The sequence below is a fragment of the Octopus bimaculoides genome, chromosome 21 (genome assembly GCF_001194135.2).
Source record: "Octopus bimaculoides isolate UCB-OBI-ISO-001 chromosome 21, ASM119413v2, whole genome shotgun sequence".
NCBI classification, from domain to species: domain Eukaryota; kingdom Metazoa; phylum Mollusca; class Cephalopoda; order Octopoda; family Octopodidae; genus Octopus; species Octopus bimaculoides.
This window is the reverse complement of record NC_069001.1, coordinates 3,432,279-3,448,651: the sequence shown is the minus strand read 5'-3', so window position 1 is coordinate 3,448,651 and position 16,373 is coordinate 3,432,279. Positions and strand designations below refer to the sequence as shown.

The window sequence follows — 16,373 nt, the reverse complement described above, 5'->3', positions numbered from 1 at the left end:
ATATATATATATATATATATATATATATATATAGTGTTTGTGTGATTATAAATATTGTGTGTATTTATGTATGCACACACACACATAATGTATACATATATACAATATGTAAATATTATAATCATTGTTTGCATATGTATATATTTACACATAAATACAAATGGGTTTTATGGTTGTGTGTGTTTATGTGTAAATGTACATGTATGTATAAGTGTTGTGTGCGTATATATATATATATATATATATAGATATAAAACGTGTATGTGTATTTTTATAAATCTTTTGTATATACGTGATACTTGTATGTGTGGTGTTTGTATTTATGTATATGTGGTATGTATGTGTGTGAGAGAGAGATAGTAGACATATGCACAAATACACAAATCAGGAACTGTTTTTGAGTTTTGATAAAACTTAATATTCAACTGATTAACTGGACCTATGGTTATGTTGTCAATGCCATCAGTATCATTAAAACACTGCTGCCAGCTCCACAATTCACCACATAAACACAGAAAAGTATGAATGAATCTAAATGTGTCTACCTGTTTTGCTAATATTTTGCCAATATATCTAATAATTATATAATACTATTGCCTTGACTGTTGAGATATATCATTGCATGTTGTTTAAGGGAACAGGCATGGCTTTGTGGTTAAGATGTTTGCTTTACAATCACAAGGTTTTAGGTTCAATTTCACAGCTTGAAGATTTATCTAAACTGTAAGAATATATTTCTATGAAAAGTTGCTCCATATCATCAGTGTTAATTCTAGCCATACTATCTCATATATCAAGATTCATCATCATATGTACATAATATTCAAAGTCCTCAGGTGTTGAGTGTCGTATACCACCACTTTCTAATTGGGTGATCTATGGTGGTCTTTTTATACCTTTCAAGTACACCCAGTTAGGTGAATTGAAAATAACATAGCTCTTTATGTATTTGCATCTTTAAAAAGTATAAATTCTATTTTGCTTTCCTTTTAACCCTTTAGCATCTAAATCAACGATATCCAGCCTAAATATTCTACTTGTTTTATGTCCAAACCAACCAAATCATACTCATCCAACAATGTCATTCTAAAAATATACCATCATATCATCGAAATACCAAAGCTACAAGATAAAAACATGATTAATTCAAAACAGTGTTAATAAATAAACATTACATTCGACAGAGTAATAGGAATGCTAAAGGTTAAGGCAGAAAGGTAAACTCGAAAGCATCACTGTCAGTATGTTACTGGGGCTTATATCCTTAAGTTTAAAAGTTATGGGTCAGTGCAGTTAGAATTTGAAATCAGAACAGTGGAGTATCAAGCTAAATGGTACTATCCCCCCCCCCCACTCAAAGGGAAAGCTTTTACATAATTGCTCAACATATTTGGAAAAAGCAGTCAAACCCTTCTCAAATCACACCCTACTGTGTTAAAAAAAAGGAAAGATATATTGGGTAATGTAGTCCTAGATACACTGTGGCTGAGTGAAAACAAGGTGGTTAAGATAGGAATGTTTTTGATCGTAGGTCTATTCAATCAGGTTTGACCTGGGGGTGTTAGATAACAACAACAGCAATAGTATATTTTATGTTATAAGACATGTGCATGTTTGTCGAGATAAACCACAAACAATAATTAGTTGACCCGATCCATTTCCAATTGCAGAACTGATTAATACTCTTATTTTAACTTGTAATGAAAGGCATTATCAATAGCAATAATATCAAAGAAAATAGAATATAGTTTGTATATACTGAATAGGAGCTAGCTTAGTCTATTCTAGTTGAACATTATAATGTGTTTAAGATTCTCATACAGCTTTTATTGCAAAATCAATGACCATATTTTTTAATGAAATATTGTTTTCTAATCAATTCTCTATAAAAATACCTTTATCATGTTGTATCAATAATTAATTAACTACATTATTTAAAGCTTGTTGTTGCTGATAATCATAATATTAATTTCAGTGTGAAACATGTTACTTTGTTCTGCTATTTAAACATTATTATTGTTATATGCTGTGTGATACTATTTAACAACATTGCTTCATTGATAGGACTAGTTGTCAGGTAAATTATAATAGCTAATTATTGGTTGATAAATTTTATTGATTAACAATTAGACTCAATAACTGGATGCAGCTTGTAATTCATGTTGTAAGAGAAACACTACAACATTTTGTATTTGTAGTGCAGTTTTTCATGTTTATCTTTTAGGAACAATTAATTGATTTGCTGTCAGTGAACAGGAGTGAGACATGTAGAAATTGTGGCTGTGAGACATATAGAAATAATAATAGTAAGGCATATATATAGAAATAATGTTACTGAGGCATATTGAAATAAGAATAGTAAGACATAGTAAAGTAATGGTATCATCATTATTTTACATTGACTTTTTATGTTGGCATGGATTGGACAGTAGTAGACATAATATAAAGAAATAATGAGAGTAAGACAAGACAATCAAGTCTATAGAAGCTATCAAGGTGTAGAAAGTTACAGGGCATTGTAATTATTTTGGATCTCTTTCTGTATCTTTCATTCCTCCTTTTCTCAATATGAAATCTACTTGAAGTGTTTAGTGGCCTTCATGCAGAGAGTTCTCCAATCACAATGATTGTCTGTTAAATCTTTGAAGAAAGTCATCACTTTGCTTATATGGCACATCATCAGATTTCACTTTAGAAATTTTTTATATTAACTTCAGTGATGCTCATGTACAACACTTCTAGCAAACTGGTTGTAAAAGACTGATTTGAGAATGCAATCATTTCTCATCTATGTTACCTGACTATATCAGTGAAGTAGTTGTTTCATTAGTAATGCCTGCCTATCACTGATTTTACATTGTGATAGGGTTTCTGTATTGGGTAGCATGTCCTATCACTTAATCTAAGAGATTTTGCAAAGACAACAAAGATGGAAACTTTCTAATTGCTTCAACTGTTTTGTTGAAATGATGGACTTAACATTTTAACAATGTTTTAAATCATCCTTCAACATTTGATGAAGTAGTCTTTGAACATCTGCAACAACATGCAATAAATGAACAGTTGCTTGCAGAAATCTCTCTGAAGTAGAAACAGCTATTGCAAAGGCATCCAGAACAGACTCTGTTCTTGATGAAATGCTCAAATAGTTCTGCTGTACCTCAAATTACAAAAGCTTTGATTCATTAGTACATGGAATTGTATAAACCTCTGTTTAGTTATTTGACTGTTAGAAATAGCTTCCTGAGATTTTTGCATTTTCTCATGTCATATTTTCAAAGACGATATGCATTGTAAACCTTCTTTTAACTAGATTTAACTTGATTTTTTTTTTCATGCTTATGGAATATGAATGAAGTGTAAACAATGACAAAATAACCAAAGATATGGCTAAATCTTAGACAGGTTTAAACTTTAAATAAAAGTTTTTTTATGAATCTTTTAAGTTGCACTTTAGTGTAATTTAATAGCTATATGGTCATTTTGCATCCCTGTGTTTATGTATATTTCTTTTTTATGTACAAAAAAATCTGTTTCTGCATATATTTATATATAACATTCATATATGTATATATTAGTATATGTGTGTGGAAATTGAATGGGTCTAGAATTGTTATGTAAGTATTTATGTAGTGTATATGTCTCTCTCACCTATCTTACCCTATATATATATATATAATTATGTCCAGGAATGTAATGTACGTATCATCTGAAGTTTGTGTATTTATGTATCTATGTGTATATAATATATATGCATATGTGTGTGTGTTTAATCTTATATGTCTATACACATCTGTTTCAATGTCAATTACACAATTGTTTTTAATTTAATATATTTTTTTCCCCAATAAAATATCCTCTGCCTGTTTTGTCTTACTGTTTAGGCCAGATTTAATGGTGAAGAAACTCCGATACTATGCACGGTTCATTGTGGTGTGTTTATTATTGAAGAAGATGAAGCTGGTACGAGATCTAGTGAGAGTAAGTAAGAATGCTATATTGTTGCTATGTTCCTATGTATACCAGTGATGGTAAAACTAATTGGGAAATAAGTGAGGAATTTGCAACTCTGGGTTCATAAACCTTCACCAGTCCTTCCCTTCCCACTCCTACCATAATAAAAATATCATTTGTAGTATTTGTTTGCAGGTCACTATTAAAAGCACCTTCAACATTATTTGAATATCCAATTCTCTCTATTTGGACTCGTCTGATAAACAGCTTCTTTTCATGTTTAATCCTGTGTTGGCTTATCTGAAGCTTGGTACTCATGAATCTGACCTAACTACTTCTTACTGTATTTTTGATCTTTTTTTATTTCTTGTCATCTTATTGCCTCCTTTCATGTCCAGTACTCTTCATCCATTTAAAATAATTTTAAAAACAGTACCAATTAGTGTCACGATCTGTCTAAAAGTTTTTTTACAATGTTTTAGTTCAATTAATTTAGTAAAATTAATAAACTTGATCTTGTAACACCAGATTTTTCTCTCTGTGATCGTCAGTGAAAGATACTGTACTGTTCCTTACATGCCTGATAATGTTCCATTCCAGGCATGTTAAGAATGCTTGGTTTAAATAAATGTTTCTGTTTTTATGGTATCTAGGACTACATTATCTAATGTATCCTTCTTCTTTTTAAAGATGGTGGTGCATGATTTGAAAGAGATTTGGTTGCTATTTCAAGCAACCCTTATTAGCTAGTGGTTGATGAAAGTTGTCAGTGCTAGAGTACCTGAAGATTTGGGGATTAATATTGCATCAGATGAAGTATATCTCCACCAAAATATGAAATAACAAGAGATAAGAAAAATGAGTTTTAGAAATTTTAGAATATATGAAATATAAGTCAAGATAGATAAGCCAGATAACTGATAAGATTAAATGTTGGCCTAACTGGGTAGTAACCTTAACTAGCCACCTGGTTCAAAACCCCGTCAAACAGACTTTGCATGCTTCTGGCAAAGTTTACTCTGTTGCAAGCATTCAAACTAGACTGTTCCAACTCATCTCTGCTAGCCCCCCACCTCTCTCTCTCTCTCTCTCTAGGTATCAGCCACATTCATCAATCTCACAAGTATGGCAGTGTGGCCTGCATAGGTCATGAACACTATACTGTATAACATACACTAAAAAAATTTTCAACTACAGTGATATTGAGCCAAGATGATTGGAGTTAATACAGAACACAAAAAACCAATTTTCAAGACAATCCGTTTTACCACAATTGAAATGTACTTCAAATAATAGAAACTTGAAATGTCTTGTGGATTTTTTCAAAAAAAAAAAAAACATTTCTGTTCCATTCATTCTTTTATTTCAGGAATTAGCCAAACAAATTGATGACTATACCACCACATATGAACCAGATGATCAGATGGAATGGAATTTAGTTTTAGGTGAAATTAAATCCTTTATTGAGGTAAACTATTCCTATTTTACAATATATTTACAATTGAAATGTTTGTGGTTATCTTCATATACAGATAAATGATTCACTGTTATCTCTGTTGATGTGTAATTAGTGTATCATTATAAACACTATACACACTTGTTCATGCACACACAAATACATTCACACACTTTCAGTCACATATACATTTTGTATTTTTACTCATTTTGTATTTTTACACACATATATGCTTTTAACATGTATATACAATAAAAAAATATTTGTTCACATACATGCAATCCACATACACATGCTCTCTCTCTCTCTCTCTCTCTCTCTCTCTCTCTCTCTCTCACACACTTACTTATGTACATAGTATGTATGTGTGCATAAAAGCTCTTTTTTTATACAGAGCCTCCCCATTCTCAAAAAAGAAGAAAGGGATAATTGAATACTGTTTGATGTTTATTAGTTGCAGCTAATAAACATTAGATATTTATTAATTACAACACAATGTTCACATGAAGTGGTGAAATTTACATTTATGTCTATGTTAGTTAACTAGATTTGATAGTTGTTAGAAGTCACAGAAGACTAGAGGGTTATTATAACTGGTATTGCATTGCTCCTATATAGAAATCTTCCTAGATCTAAGTAGGTATTATGGAGCTATAATTCACCAATGTAAACATACCACAGCATTGATAATATTGATAATATTTGACTTTCAAAGTTTGTTGTTCAATTCTTTCCATGACAAAGATTACCTGTGATAGGCTAGCATCATCTTCAAGGGGAAATACTTCTTTCATTTTCTAAATACTACAGAAAACAGATCAACCAACCTTAATGGTCCCTTTGATTTGGAAAAGTTTACATTTTATTGTTGTTCTTTAACATCCCCTATCATTTCTATAAGTGATTGTCTCCAAAAGAAATGTGTACTCAACCCTGGCCACTGTGCTGTCACCATTGGTCCCCATCCTTAGCAATTTAAACTGTTTCAATAAATCTAATATTGTATCCGATTAGCTCCTCATTAACTTGTGAAATGTGCATCTTTTGTAAAGCTTCTCCAACACAATAAGGCCCTATAGCTTAATTTTTGTGATTGAAAAGAGTGATTACTGGTATATTAGGTCTCAAAGCCTATCCAGTCAGAATTAATCAAAAAATGCTATCAGCTGACAAAGTCTGTGCTCTTGCAATTAACCATTTATTATTTATTCTTTGTGGGAAATGAACTCCAATTGCAAATCATAAAAGAGAGAAATGGCTAGAGTTTATCTCTTCTGCAAGTGTTTCTGATATTGTTCAAGCCTCACAACTATAGAACAAAAGTGTTTCAATGCAAGCTTTGAAAGTAGTATTTTAATTCTATCACCATCCGAACAATTTCAAATAAAGTAAACTTTGTGTATTACTACTCACATTATTTGTTGGTTTTGTTTTTGAATAGCTCCAGTCATCTGAGGCTATTCAACATCAGTAATACAATTATGAAGAACTTCTATGCTATGCTTTCTTTGCTTACTTGATAACCATTTCATAGTGATCAGTATACTTATAGTTAAACTACTTCTTGGTTCCATTCATTGAAACATTTAGCAAAGTTAATATTATCTATCTGTCTGTATCTCTATACAATTGTGATAAATTAAAATTTTACTGCAGAAGCATTTTTGAAATTGAAATTTAAAAAGCAGTCAAACATTTAATACTCTAGTTTTTATGTATATATATATTTTTTTTTTGTAGATAACATGTTTATTCAGATATTGTTTAAAGGGAAAAATCCTCTTTGTAACTAATCAATTTCATATATTATTTTTCATATACATATTTGTCATATATAAGGTGATATTTTATATATGAGACAAACATGCAATCAATTTTATTCAGTTATTTAAAGCTGAAGAATCAAGTAAGTGACTGTATGTGTGTACATGCACATATAAGTGAATGAAAGTATTAAATTATAGGCCATAGTTATGGACCTATGTAGTTGAAAATTTGGAAAGGAGCACATGTTTTCAAAGTCTATGTAACTTTTTCTGAAATTTCTCCTGTTTAGCTCCTGACAGAAAAAGTAAATTTTATGTATTCCAAAGCATTGCAATAGACACTGAGAAAATCTGCTCATTAAAAAAATACTTAGAACAATTATACAAATTAGTACAATATTATGGGAAAAGTGTGTTTTTCTGATATATAAAAACATATGAGTAGAAAATTTCAGTTGTATCATCATCATCATTTAATGTTCCTACTTGCTCCAAATGCCACATGATGGGATTGAACCTGACACCCCATGATGAGAAAATGAATTTCTCAAATGTTCTACCATGTCTGCATCCATTTACACACATACTCACTCCATTTCACATATTTATATACTTACTTAATCACACGCATACTGACTCACTCACTCACTCACACACTCTCTCTCTCTCACATACACACACACAACACATGCAAACTTAATCGAATGCATACTCCTGCACTCACACACACATACATACACTGTGTATCCATTTGGCAGTGATTGCATAAATTAGAGTTTTCTTTGAACAGAATTTGTTTACCAAATGATCAATAATTTTGCTGATAGATTTCCAGATATCAATATTTGCTGATAACCATTGTGTCTGAAGAAAATAATCTATGTTTTGTATAACCTTTGTCTTAACCAAATTGGTTGAGTTGGTAAAGTATTGCATTATCAGTTTGTAGGTTACAAGTTCAAATCCAGTACAGACATTTTAGTATGTTTTCTGGAATTGAGATATTTAATTCTACATACCTCTGTACACCTCTCTATGAGAAACACACTACTGTTAAACTGTTTCAAGATGAAATTTATCTCACATCTCTATAAAAACAGAAGTTAAGCTACCATGACAACCAACATTATTTTTCTTTTAAATATAATTTTGAAACTGAGTCAACAGAGAAGAGTTACAACTAGATGAAATTGCCAAGCAGTTTAAATGCACAAGACTCTGATATCCAAGTGGCTAAAAAATGTCAGCAGAAGGGCATTCAAAAGTCATGACCTGGATGCGGCCCAGCTTACTTAGAGTGTAAGAAATTAAGGGCCAAAACATTTGCCTGAGGAGTGTTTCTTCTCTAAAGACCTTCTGCTGTCCAGCTATCTCGAGAATTTCTTACCACTTAAAAACGTCAACTTTAACATTTTCACTTAATGAACAATAAGATTGATCTTTCTATACTCCACATTTTTTACTCCACCGAGAGTGCCACTGACAGACTCTTTTCAGTTTCCATCTACCAAATCCACTTATAAGGCCGTGGTTGGCTGAAGGCTCTAGTAGAAGACCCTTGCCCAAGGTGCCATACAGTGAGACTGAACCCAGAACCACTTAGTTGGGAAGCAAACTTTTTGTCACATATCCACACCTGCACCTAAATATGTTAATGTTAGTGTTTTTTTCAAATTATTAATCACATCTTGAGAGATGAACATTCCATTTAATATACATATACTGCAAATATAGTGTGTTTGTGTCCCTGTAACTTAGTGGTTCAGCAAAAGAGATCAATAGAATAAGTACCAGGTTTAAAAAAGACAAGTATTGGTGTAAATTTGTTTGACTAAAATTCTTCAAGACAGTGGCCCAGCATGGCCATAGTCTAATGAGTGAAACAAGTAAAAGGCAAAAGATGAAAATAAACAAACAGTCATCAAGCAGTGATGGAGGACACACACACACAAGCTTCTTTTAGTTTCTGTCTACCAAATCTATCCACAAGGTTATGGTTGGCTTGGGTCTATAGCAGAAGACACTTGTCCAAGATACCTGGAACCTGAAACCATGTGGCTGGGAAACAAGCTTCTCAACCAAACAGCTACACCTGACGTATGATGCAATAAAATATATCCAGTGTAATCCAAAGTTAACTGAAATAGTAATCCAGGTGAACTTGAGTTGTAAATCTGAAAGGTGATTCAGTATGGATGCAAGCTGGTCAGACTACATCAGCATGGAGTAGAATATATTCAAATATATAAGAATACAGGCAATGAATAACAATATAAAATTATATTAGTTGATGTTGATTAAATGTGGAAAGCATGACCTCATCATAAATGTACATGGATTAACTCTTTTTTTTTCTTTTTCTCTTTTTTTTCTTCTTCTTTCTGATGAAGAACAAATAAGTCTGAAATTACAAACATTTTTTCCCCTCATTCATTCACTATCAAATTAATACAATTTTTACTCTTATTTGTCTGTGTCATTAATATATATTCGGGTACATTGTATTCATGTGTGTGTGTGTGTGTGTGTGTGTGTGTGTGTGTGTGTGTGTGTGTGTGTGTCTACCAGTGCACTGAGTTAGGTCTCTTTATATTGAAAAGATAAAACTCAGTCATTCAATAGAAAGGTTAATAAAGTAAGTAGCAGACTAAAATAAGTTGGACTAATAAAATAAGTAACTGTGGGGTCCCATTTTGGATGCATCCCAATGACTGACACCAATAAAAGGAAACCAAATCCTCTCATAATAGTATGTTGTCTTTGAAAATAGACTTGAAATATTCATTTATCTCTTTTCTTTATTATAACCTCTCTTGCAGCACTCTTGCCAGTAGTATATATTTATACAGAATACTCATTGTTTTCTTTTGATCCTTTTATTGCAGGCTGATAATATAATAAGTGTCGTTGATGTTGACTCTTCCTCTATTGTCTTATCCCACCGACTGACTCCTCTCAACACCCCTCCTTTGGATAAGGGCACTCCAGTATATTTAACACTTCAAGAGATTCTCATTGTAGGCAATTGTAATGAACAAGTAAGTGCATTGCTTCTGTTGTCATTGTTGTTATTGTTTAGCCAAAGGTCACTGGTTTATCAACCATGATCATCTTGTCTTTCTTTCAGACACAATATATCTAGGACTACATTATCCAAAGTGGTTTTTTAAATTATTTTTTTTTTATTAAGAGAATTCACTACTTTTTCCATCAGACCAAGTGATCACATGTATAGTTTGCAATTCTGTTTTGTGACAAGATGAGCTCAAGTTTATTTGCTTTCCTTTCCTAAAGTCATATCTACATAAACTAGAGAAACTAATGAAACTTCTATGCTCATGTAATGTTAACTCATGTATGAGCATATACTAAAGATTTACTTGGAAAGTTAATGATGACATGAATATTTTGACTTTGTTATCTATTAAGCACCACCCTATGGTCCATTCTGTGTGTGTGAGAGAGAGAGAGAGAGAAAGTGAGTTAAGTACTTTCAGCTTTTATTTGTGAGTTAGAGGAACTTGAGCCCACTCATGTAAGTAGTTGAGCTTTTCTCTTACTGATACACACCTAATGCCCAGCTATTTTTCATCTTACTTATAATAAAATAAAATAAGTATAAAAAAGCACATTATTTATGGAATGACCCAATACATTCTGTGCAGCATACTCATCTCATTCCTTTTCAGTCTTTGAACATTCTGCACATATTTACCACTCTTGTTTAGCTAGCACACAATATCACAACTTCATAAACAAGCACCTTACAATATACTTCTTATTCAACAAAAGATGCTCTTTGCTACCACCAGAGGTTATTGGTTCCCTGAAAATTTCCATTTAATCCTTACATTTGCTACTATGCTTTTGTAATGCCCACCTCCACCTCCAGTTAGTTCGTCTAGGTAGCATAAGTTACATACCAATTCTTGCAAGCATTCTAGGCAGTTAAAAAATTAAATTTGGTGGGGTAACCTTATTGGTAATTGCATAGGAAATCCATCTTTTCTTTTATTCTACCTGAGATCCCACTGTACTCTTTCTATGCCCATTGTTACATAACAACAATAAACTTGATTTAAATGAATGTAACACTGTATTGTATTTTCAGGTGAAATTTAGTGAATTAACTCTTGACATGTTCCGAATGCTACAGACATTAGAAAGAGAACCACAAGAAGATTTAACAACTCAACTATATGATACGTCACCTGCCCCAGGAAGACAGCCATTTGTGAGCAGCAAATGCTTTCTTTTTTAAATATTTGTCTTTTTATACTGTTTTACATTCCCTCCAGTTAAAACAATTATTTAAATATAAAATTCATAAGTAAAAATGAAGTTCAGTAGTTAGTTTGCCGTGAGTATTGAAAAATTCAACAAGTACCATTAGTACATTAAGAGACTGGGCTATCTGCTCTATGGAAATAAACTACAAACATTTGTTGTTTAGCTTCAGGCCAGCTATGATAATTCTTCTTTTTTTTCAGAAAGTGAAGTTTAGGACTACATTATCAATTTTCTTATTTTCTTTCTTTGTATATATTTTTTCAGCTGTTAAAGCATAGTTCAAGGGAGATTTGGCTGCTATATCTAGCATATTGAGCAACTATGTAGAAATTTCCTCATAAATTTGTGAGTGAATTTGTATAGATAAATGAATAAGAAGAAAGGAAAAGAAAACTATGAGTACTTCATTGCATGTATAGCGTGTGCATGCAAACACACACACACACACACACACACACACAATATGGAAGTACAGAAACTGAAAATATTTTATTAATCATTTTTTTTGGCAAAACATGGTTATGTCATTTGTGGCCAAATGTTGATTGCCTTTGTCAAACTGTAGTTTATAGAGTTAGTGCTTCTGGCAAACTAGTTATTAAGATCAATGGTCAGTGTTTTGTATCATCTATTGCTGCTGTATTAATGACTCTAAATTCTCAAGTTTACAGTTAGGTAAGCTAGGAGTTCATATAACTATAAATAAGATGTGAGATGAAGTGCTTAATGCTCTGTACATTCCCTGGACAAAGTATTGATGGTTCATCTCTTGATATAGCATTGCATCATTGCAGAAGATGCAATATTCAATGACTTAATTGATTTAGCTAATCAGTTATTTGGTTTAAAACAGCATGACATGACCCTTGCATATCTTTAAGTAGATTTCACAGCAGTGCAAGCATTGCACTATTGGGAAATCCCCTCCTTCCTACCAATGAAAAAAAAAAACTTGCCCCAGTAAGTCTTGTCTTAGACTTGTAGCATGGGAAAGTGAATGTTAAAAGGACAAGGGTGACGATTATGATGATTTCAGTGTCATGATGATACTCAAGCATGGAAAACATTGATCTAGATAAAAGTGTTTGTAAAAATCAAAATTTGTCATATATTTCGTAATGTGAATAAAGAGAGTAATTTCAACAATATAAACATCTATTAGTGAGTATAAAATTTTGTGGGTAAAAATGGAAATATTGTTTTATTTCAATTATATTTTAGTATTTTTATCTAAACAAAACATTTTTCAGATTTCAAATAATTCTTGGCAATTTTTTGTTTTATCATTCTTCTCTAAAATTATTCTGTAGTATATAAGGGAGATAACTTTTCCTGAACGACAATCTATAGTTATTTTACCACACTTTTTCGGTTGAATGCTAGCAACCAAAATATACATTGAATATACTATATATTTAAACATTGAGATACTTATGCTTCCATTTATTTATTAACAGAGAAAGTGTATTAAATTTATTAAGTATAAGCTAATGATATTCAATATAGAATTTACTGAACATTTTTACAATACACATGTATAACATTGCATACCTACTAAGTGATTTTCTCATCACTACTTTATCAAATACAGTGCAGCTAAACTTATACTTTACTAATACGACTGAAACATGTCTAGAGTTGTCTCCCATACTTTCCAAAGTATAACATTACTGATTCAGTTATTGTTATTTTTTCCTTGCTACATAAATATTCTTAGTTCTCAGATTATCAGTAACAAAGTTGGTTTTTTTTTCTTTTTTATTTACTGTTTTGTTTTCTGGGTTCAAGAGTACAAGTCAGTGATTTGGATATTTTGAGAGTTTGGGGGTTTCAGAAAGAAAATAATATGTACAATTGAATAAAATCTTGTAATAAATAGTTTTTTGATGATGGAAAAGCTAATATTTTAGATGAGTAATTATTAAGTTATTAGAGTGTAATGACACAAGTATTAAACCAGTGGACTAAGCTTTTATCCAATGATACTGTAAGATGTGATTTGAAGATTTGTCTGCTATTTCTAGCAGGTCATGTGACTGTATAGAGAGTCCCTTGATTTGTGTGTGTGTGAGGTGTTCAGGAGGTATGTGTAGGTATTATGGTGATTTAATGGTGATGATGTTGATAGAAATCAACATTGATTTTTATTTTTCAATGTCTATCAGAATATTCATCTTTCTTTGTAAATAATAAAATCATTCTTATTCTCTACAGAAATTATTTTCATCTTTAAGTTGTACCTAGCCTAACTAGTGTTTATTTTATCTTTCAAGGAAAATGGCGATCGTTCTATACGAAGAGATAACCCACACAAGTATCTGCTCTACAAACCCACATTCAGTCAACTGAATACATTCCTAGCGTCAGGTTTTAAAGAACTTCCTCCAAATGGAGCCCTTCTCTTGTATATATCTGCTGACGGTTGCTATGGGAATTCCAAACACACAGATGATGGTAAGTTTATGTGCCACTGTTTCAATGCAGTTCAGTTATAACTATTCCTTTCTGTGTGTGTGTTTACCTTGTAATTCTTTAATTGACCATACTTTATGTAAAATTCTTGCTCATTATATCAAGCCCTTATACAAGTCATTATTCTCTTTGCCTCAGTCTACCTAGTTGCAAACAGGCACCATTTATACATATAATGTCATGTATAAATTATAATGAAGAAAGTAACAGATACAAACTACTTCATTTGATTGTACACATTTTCTCAATTAGCTTCCTCATGTTAACATGGAGAAATGAACATAAGAACACATGATTAGGCTGAAATTTGTCTAAATTCTTCTGAAACTGTTTTAGATTACTGTGGCCTAGAATAAACTTAAATCAGAGATTCTACTTACTTAGAACTTGCATTCTACTATATCTTTTTCCCAAGCCTTTGAAAGTTAAAAAGCAAAATTAATAATCCCACAGGTTTGAGATACTCTATAATTGGCAATACAGGTTTATAAGAATTCAGAAAATAGTCTTTGATATTTAGTATTATAATTCATTCCTTCAAAGTTTATGTAAGTAATATATATGCATGTGTTATTGGTTTGAATAATTTTTAGAAACTAAAAATTGATTGAACATGAAACTCTTTTTACCAATTTGCAGCTGCCTACGACCTTGGAGGTGTAGTGACCAATAGTCGGCGAGAAGGGGACATATTAAATAAAAACAAAAGACCTGGAAGTTTGAAAGAAATGCATTGGTGAGGCATCAGATGTTTTTTTCAATGGGAACTCTCTTCCCTTCCTTTTTAGACATTATATGTACCAATTGGATAAATAAAAAAGACAGAGGCCCAGAATTTACATTGAATATATATATGTGTGTGTGTGTGTGTGTGTGTGTTGATAATTGAAACTCTCAGATATCCACAGATCAAACGAAATTCTTCAGAATATGCCCAATTGTCAGTTCTAATAAAAAAACAGATCATTGTCATGTCTACATGAAAACACAACAGGGAAATCGTTTCTTGTACTGGTTTCAGTTATTGAACTACAGCCAAGCTGAAGTACTGCCTTTCACAATTTTTTCTTTTTTAGTTGATCATATCCATTCCAGTCATTGTTGTCTGATACTTGTTTCAGCAATCTTTTTTTAACGAAGTTACCTTTAACACAACACCAGTTTTTAACTAGTGGTTTTGTGTCAAATATACACATACACACATGTGGGTGTGTGGGTGACACATTGTGTTCTCAAGCAAGACACTTCATTTCACATTGCTCCAGTTCACTCAGCTGTAAATAGGTCACCCTATAATACAATAGAATTCCTATCAGGGGGAATGTTGGCCTGGTTACCTAACCAGCGGGATGGCATCATTCAAAAGCTAAAAACATTCTAAGTGCATTGTGACCAGTAATGTATAACATCCGGTAGTCTGGTTGATTATATGATATATATATATATATATATATATATATATATATATATATATATATATATATATATATATATATATGGTTAGGTGTTGCACTCACAATGTAGCAATCGTGATTTCAAATCCTAGACTGGGTGGTATGTTGTGTTCTTGAGCAAAACACTTCATCTCATGTTGCTCTGCGATCACTTCAAAACCTGATGCGTAGCACACCATCCACCTGTTCAGACAACATTGATTTGATGGAGAGAGTGGTGAGCTGATATACAATACATACATTTGATCACTATAAACAAATCATTTATGCAGATTGTTTGGCAAAAGCTGAATACTCAGATGTCATCTTTTATGGGAGAGTCCATCATCATATCATATGTATACAAGTTTTCTGCACAGTTCCTATCTACTAAATTTTGCTTACAAGGTATTGGTCAATCATATCCAAAGCTACAATAGATGATAAATGTGCTCAGTAATATTCAGTGGGTTTTGAACCCAGAACCATGTGATTGTGAAGTGAACTTTTTAAGCACATGTCTATGCCTGAGCTTTATATACTGTCTGGACTGCTTTCTGATTAAAATATTCCAAAAACAATTAACTAGGCACCATTTTTTTCTCCCCTTTTTATTCTTCAGTATAACTTATCTCGGTATCAGATTTGACCTTCTCATTCTAATCATATTTATTATGTTTGTTAATAATCTATGCAAACCTTTGCTAATTAGGTGAACTATTTTAATTTCAGTCTACATCCAGGTGATTTGTATCCTTACACTAGAAAGCCATTGTTTCTCATCTGCGATAGTGATAATAGTTCCGCATTTCAGGTATGTATACATTGTAAACACAATTACCATCATCACTACAGCTACCACCATCATTATCATCATCATCATCTTATATCAGCTTTCAATACTGACAAGGATTGAATGGGTCAATACAGTCTGAGTTAGTTCTGATACAATCATACACTCCAATATGGGTTGACAGACTATATCTTGTTCATGATATATAT

At 31.9% G+C, this 16,373-nt stretch overlaps 1 protein-coding gene across 4 annotated transcripts in view; it reads left to right on the top strand.

Annotated features, from left to right (window-relative positions):
- Positions 1–16,373, top strand: part of LOC106874603 (protein SCAI) — a 225,269-nt gene that overhangs the window by 189,149 nt on the left and 19,747 nt on the right. For all 4 annotated transcript variants that reach the window (XR_008266452.1, XM_014922578.2, XM_014922502.2 and 1 more), the window contains 7 exons: positions 3,885–3,981; positions 5,324–5,422; positions 10,062–10,214; positions 11,288–11,410; positions 13,740–13,920; positions 14,578–14,674; positions 16,104–16,185. Coding sequence is in view for 3 of the 4 variants with exons in the window: in XM_014922578.2 (XP_014778064.1) it covers positions 3,885–3,981; positions 5,324–5,422; positions 10,062–10,214; positions 11,288–11,410; positions 13,740–13,920; positions 14,578–14,674; positions 16,104–16,185 (832 nt within the window). In the remaining variant the exon portion in view is untranslated. The remainder of the gene's footprint in view (positions 1–3,884; positions 3,982–5,323; positions 5,423–10,061; positions 10,215–11,287; positions 11,411–13,739; positions 13,921–14,577; positions 14,675–16,103; positions 16,186–16,373) is intronic.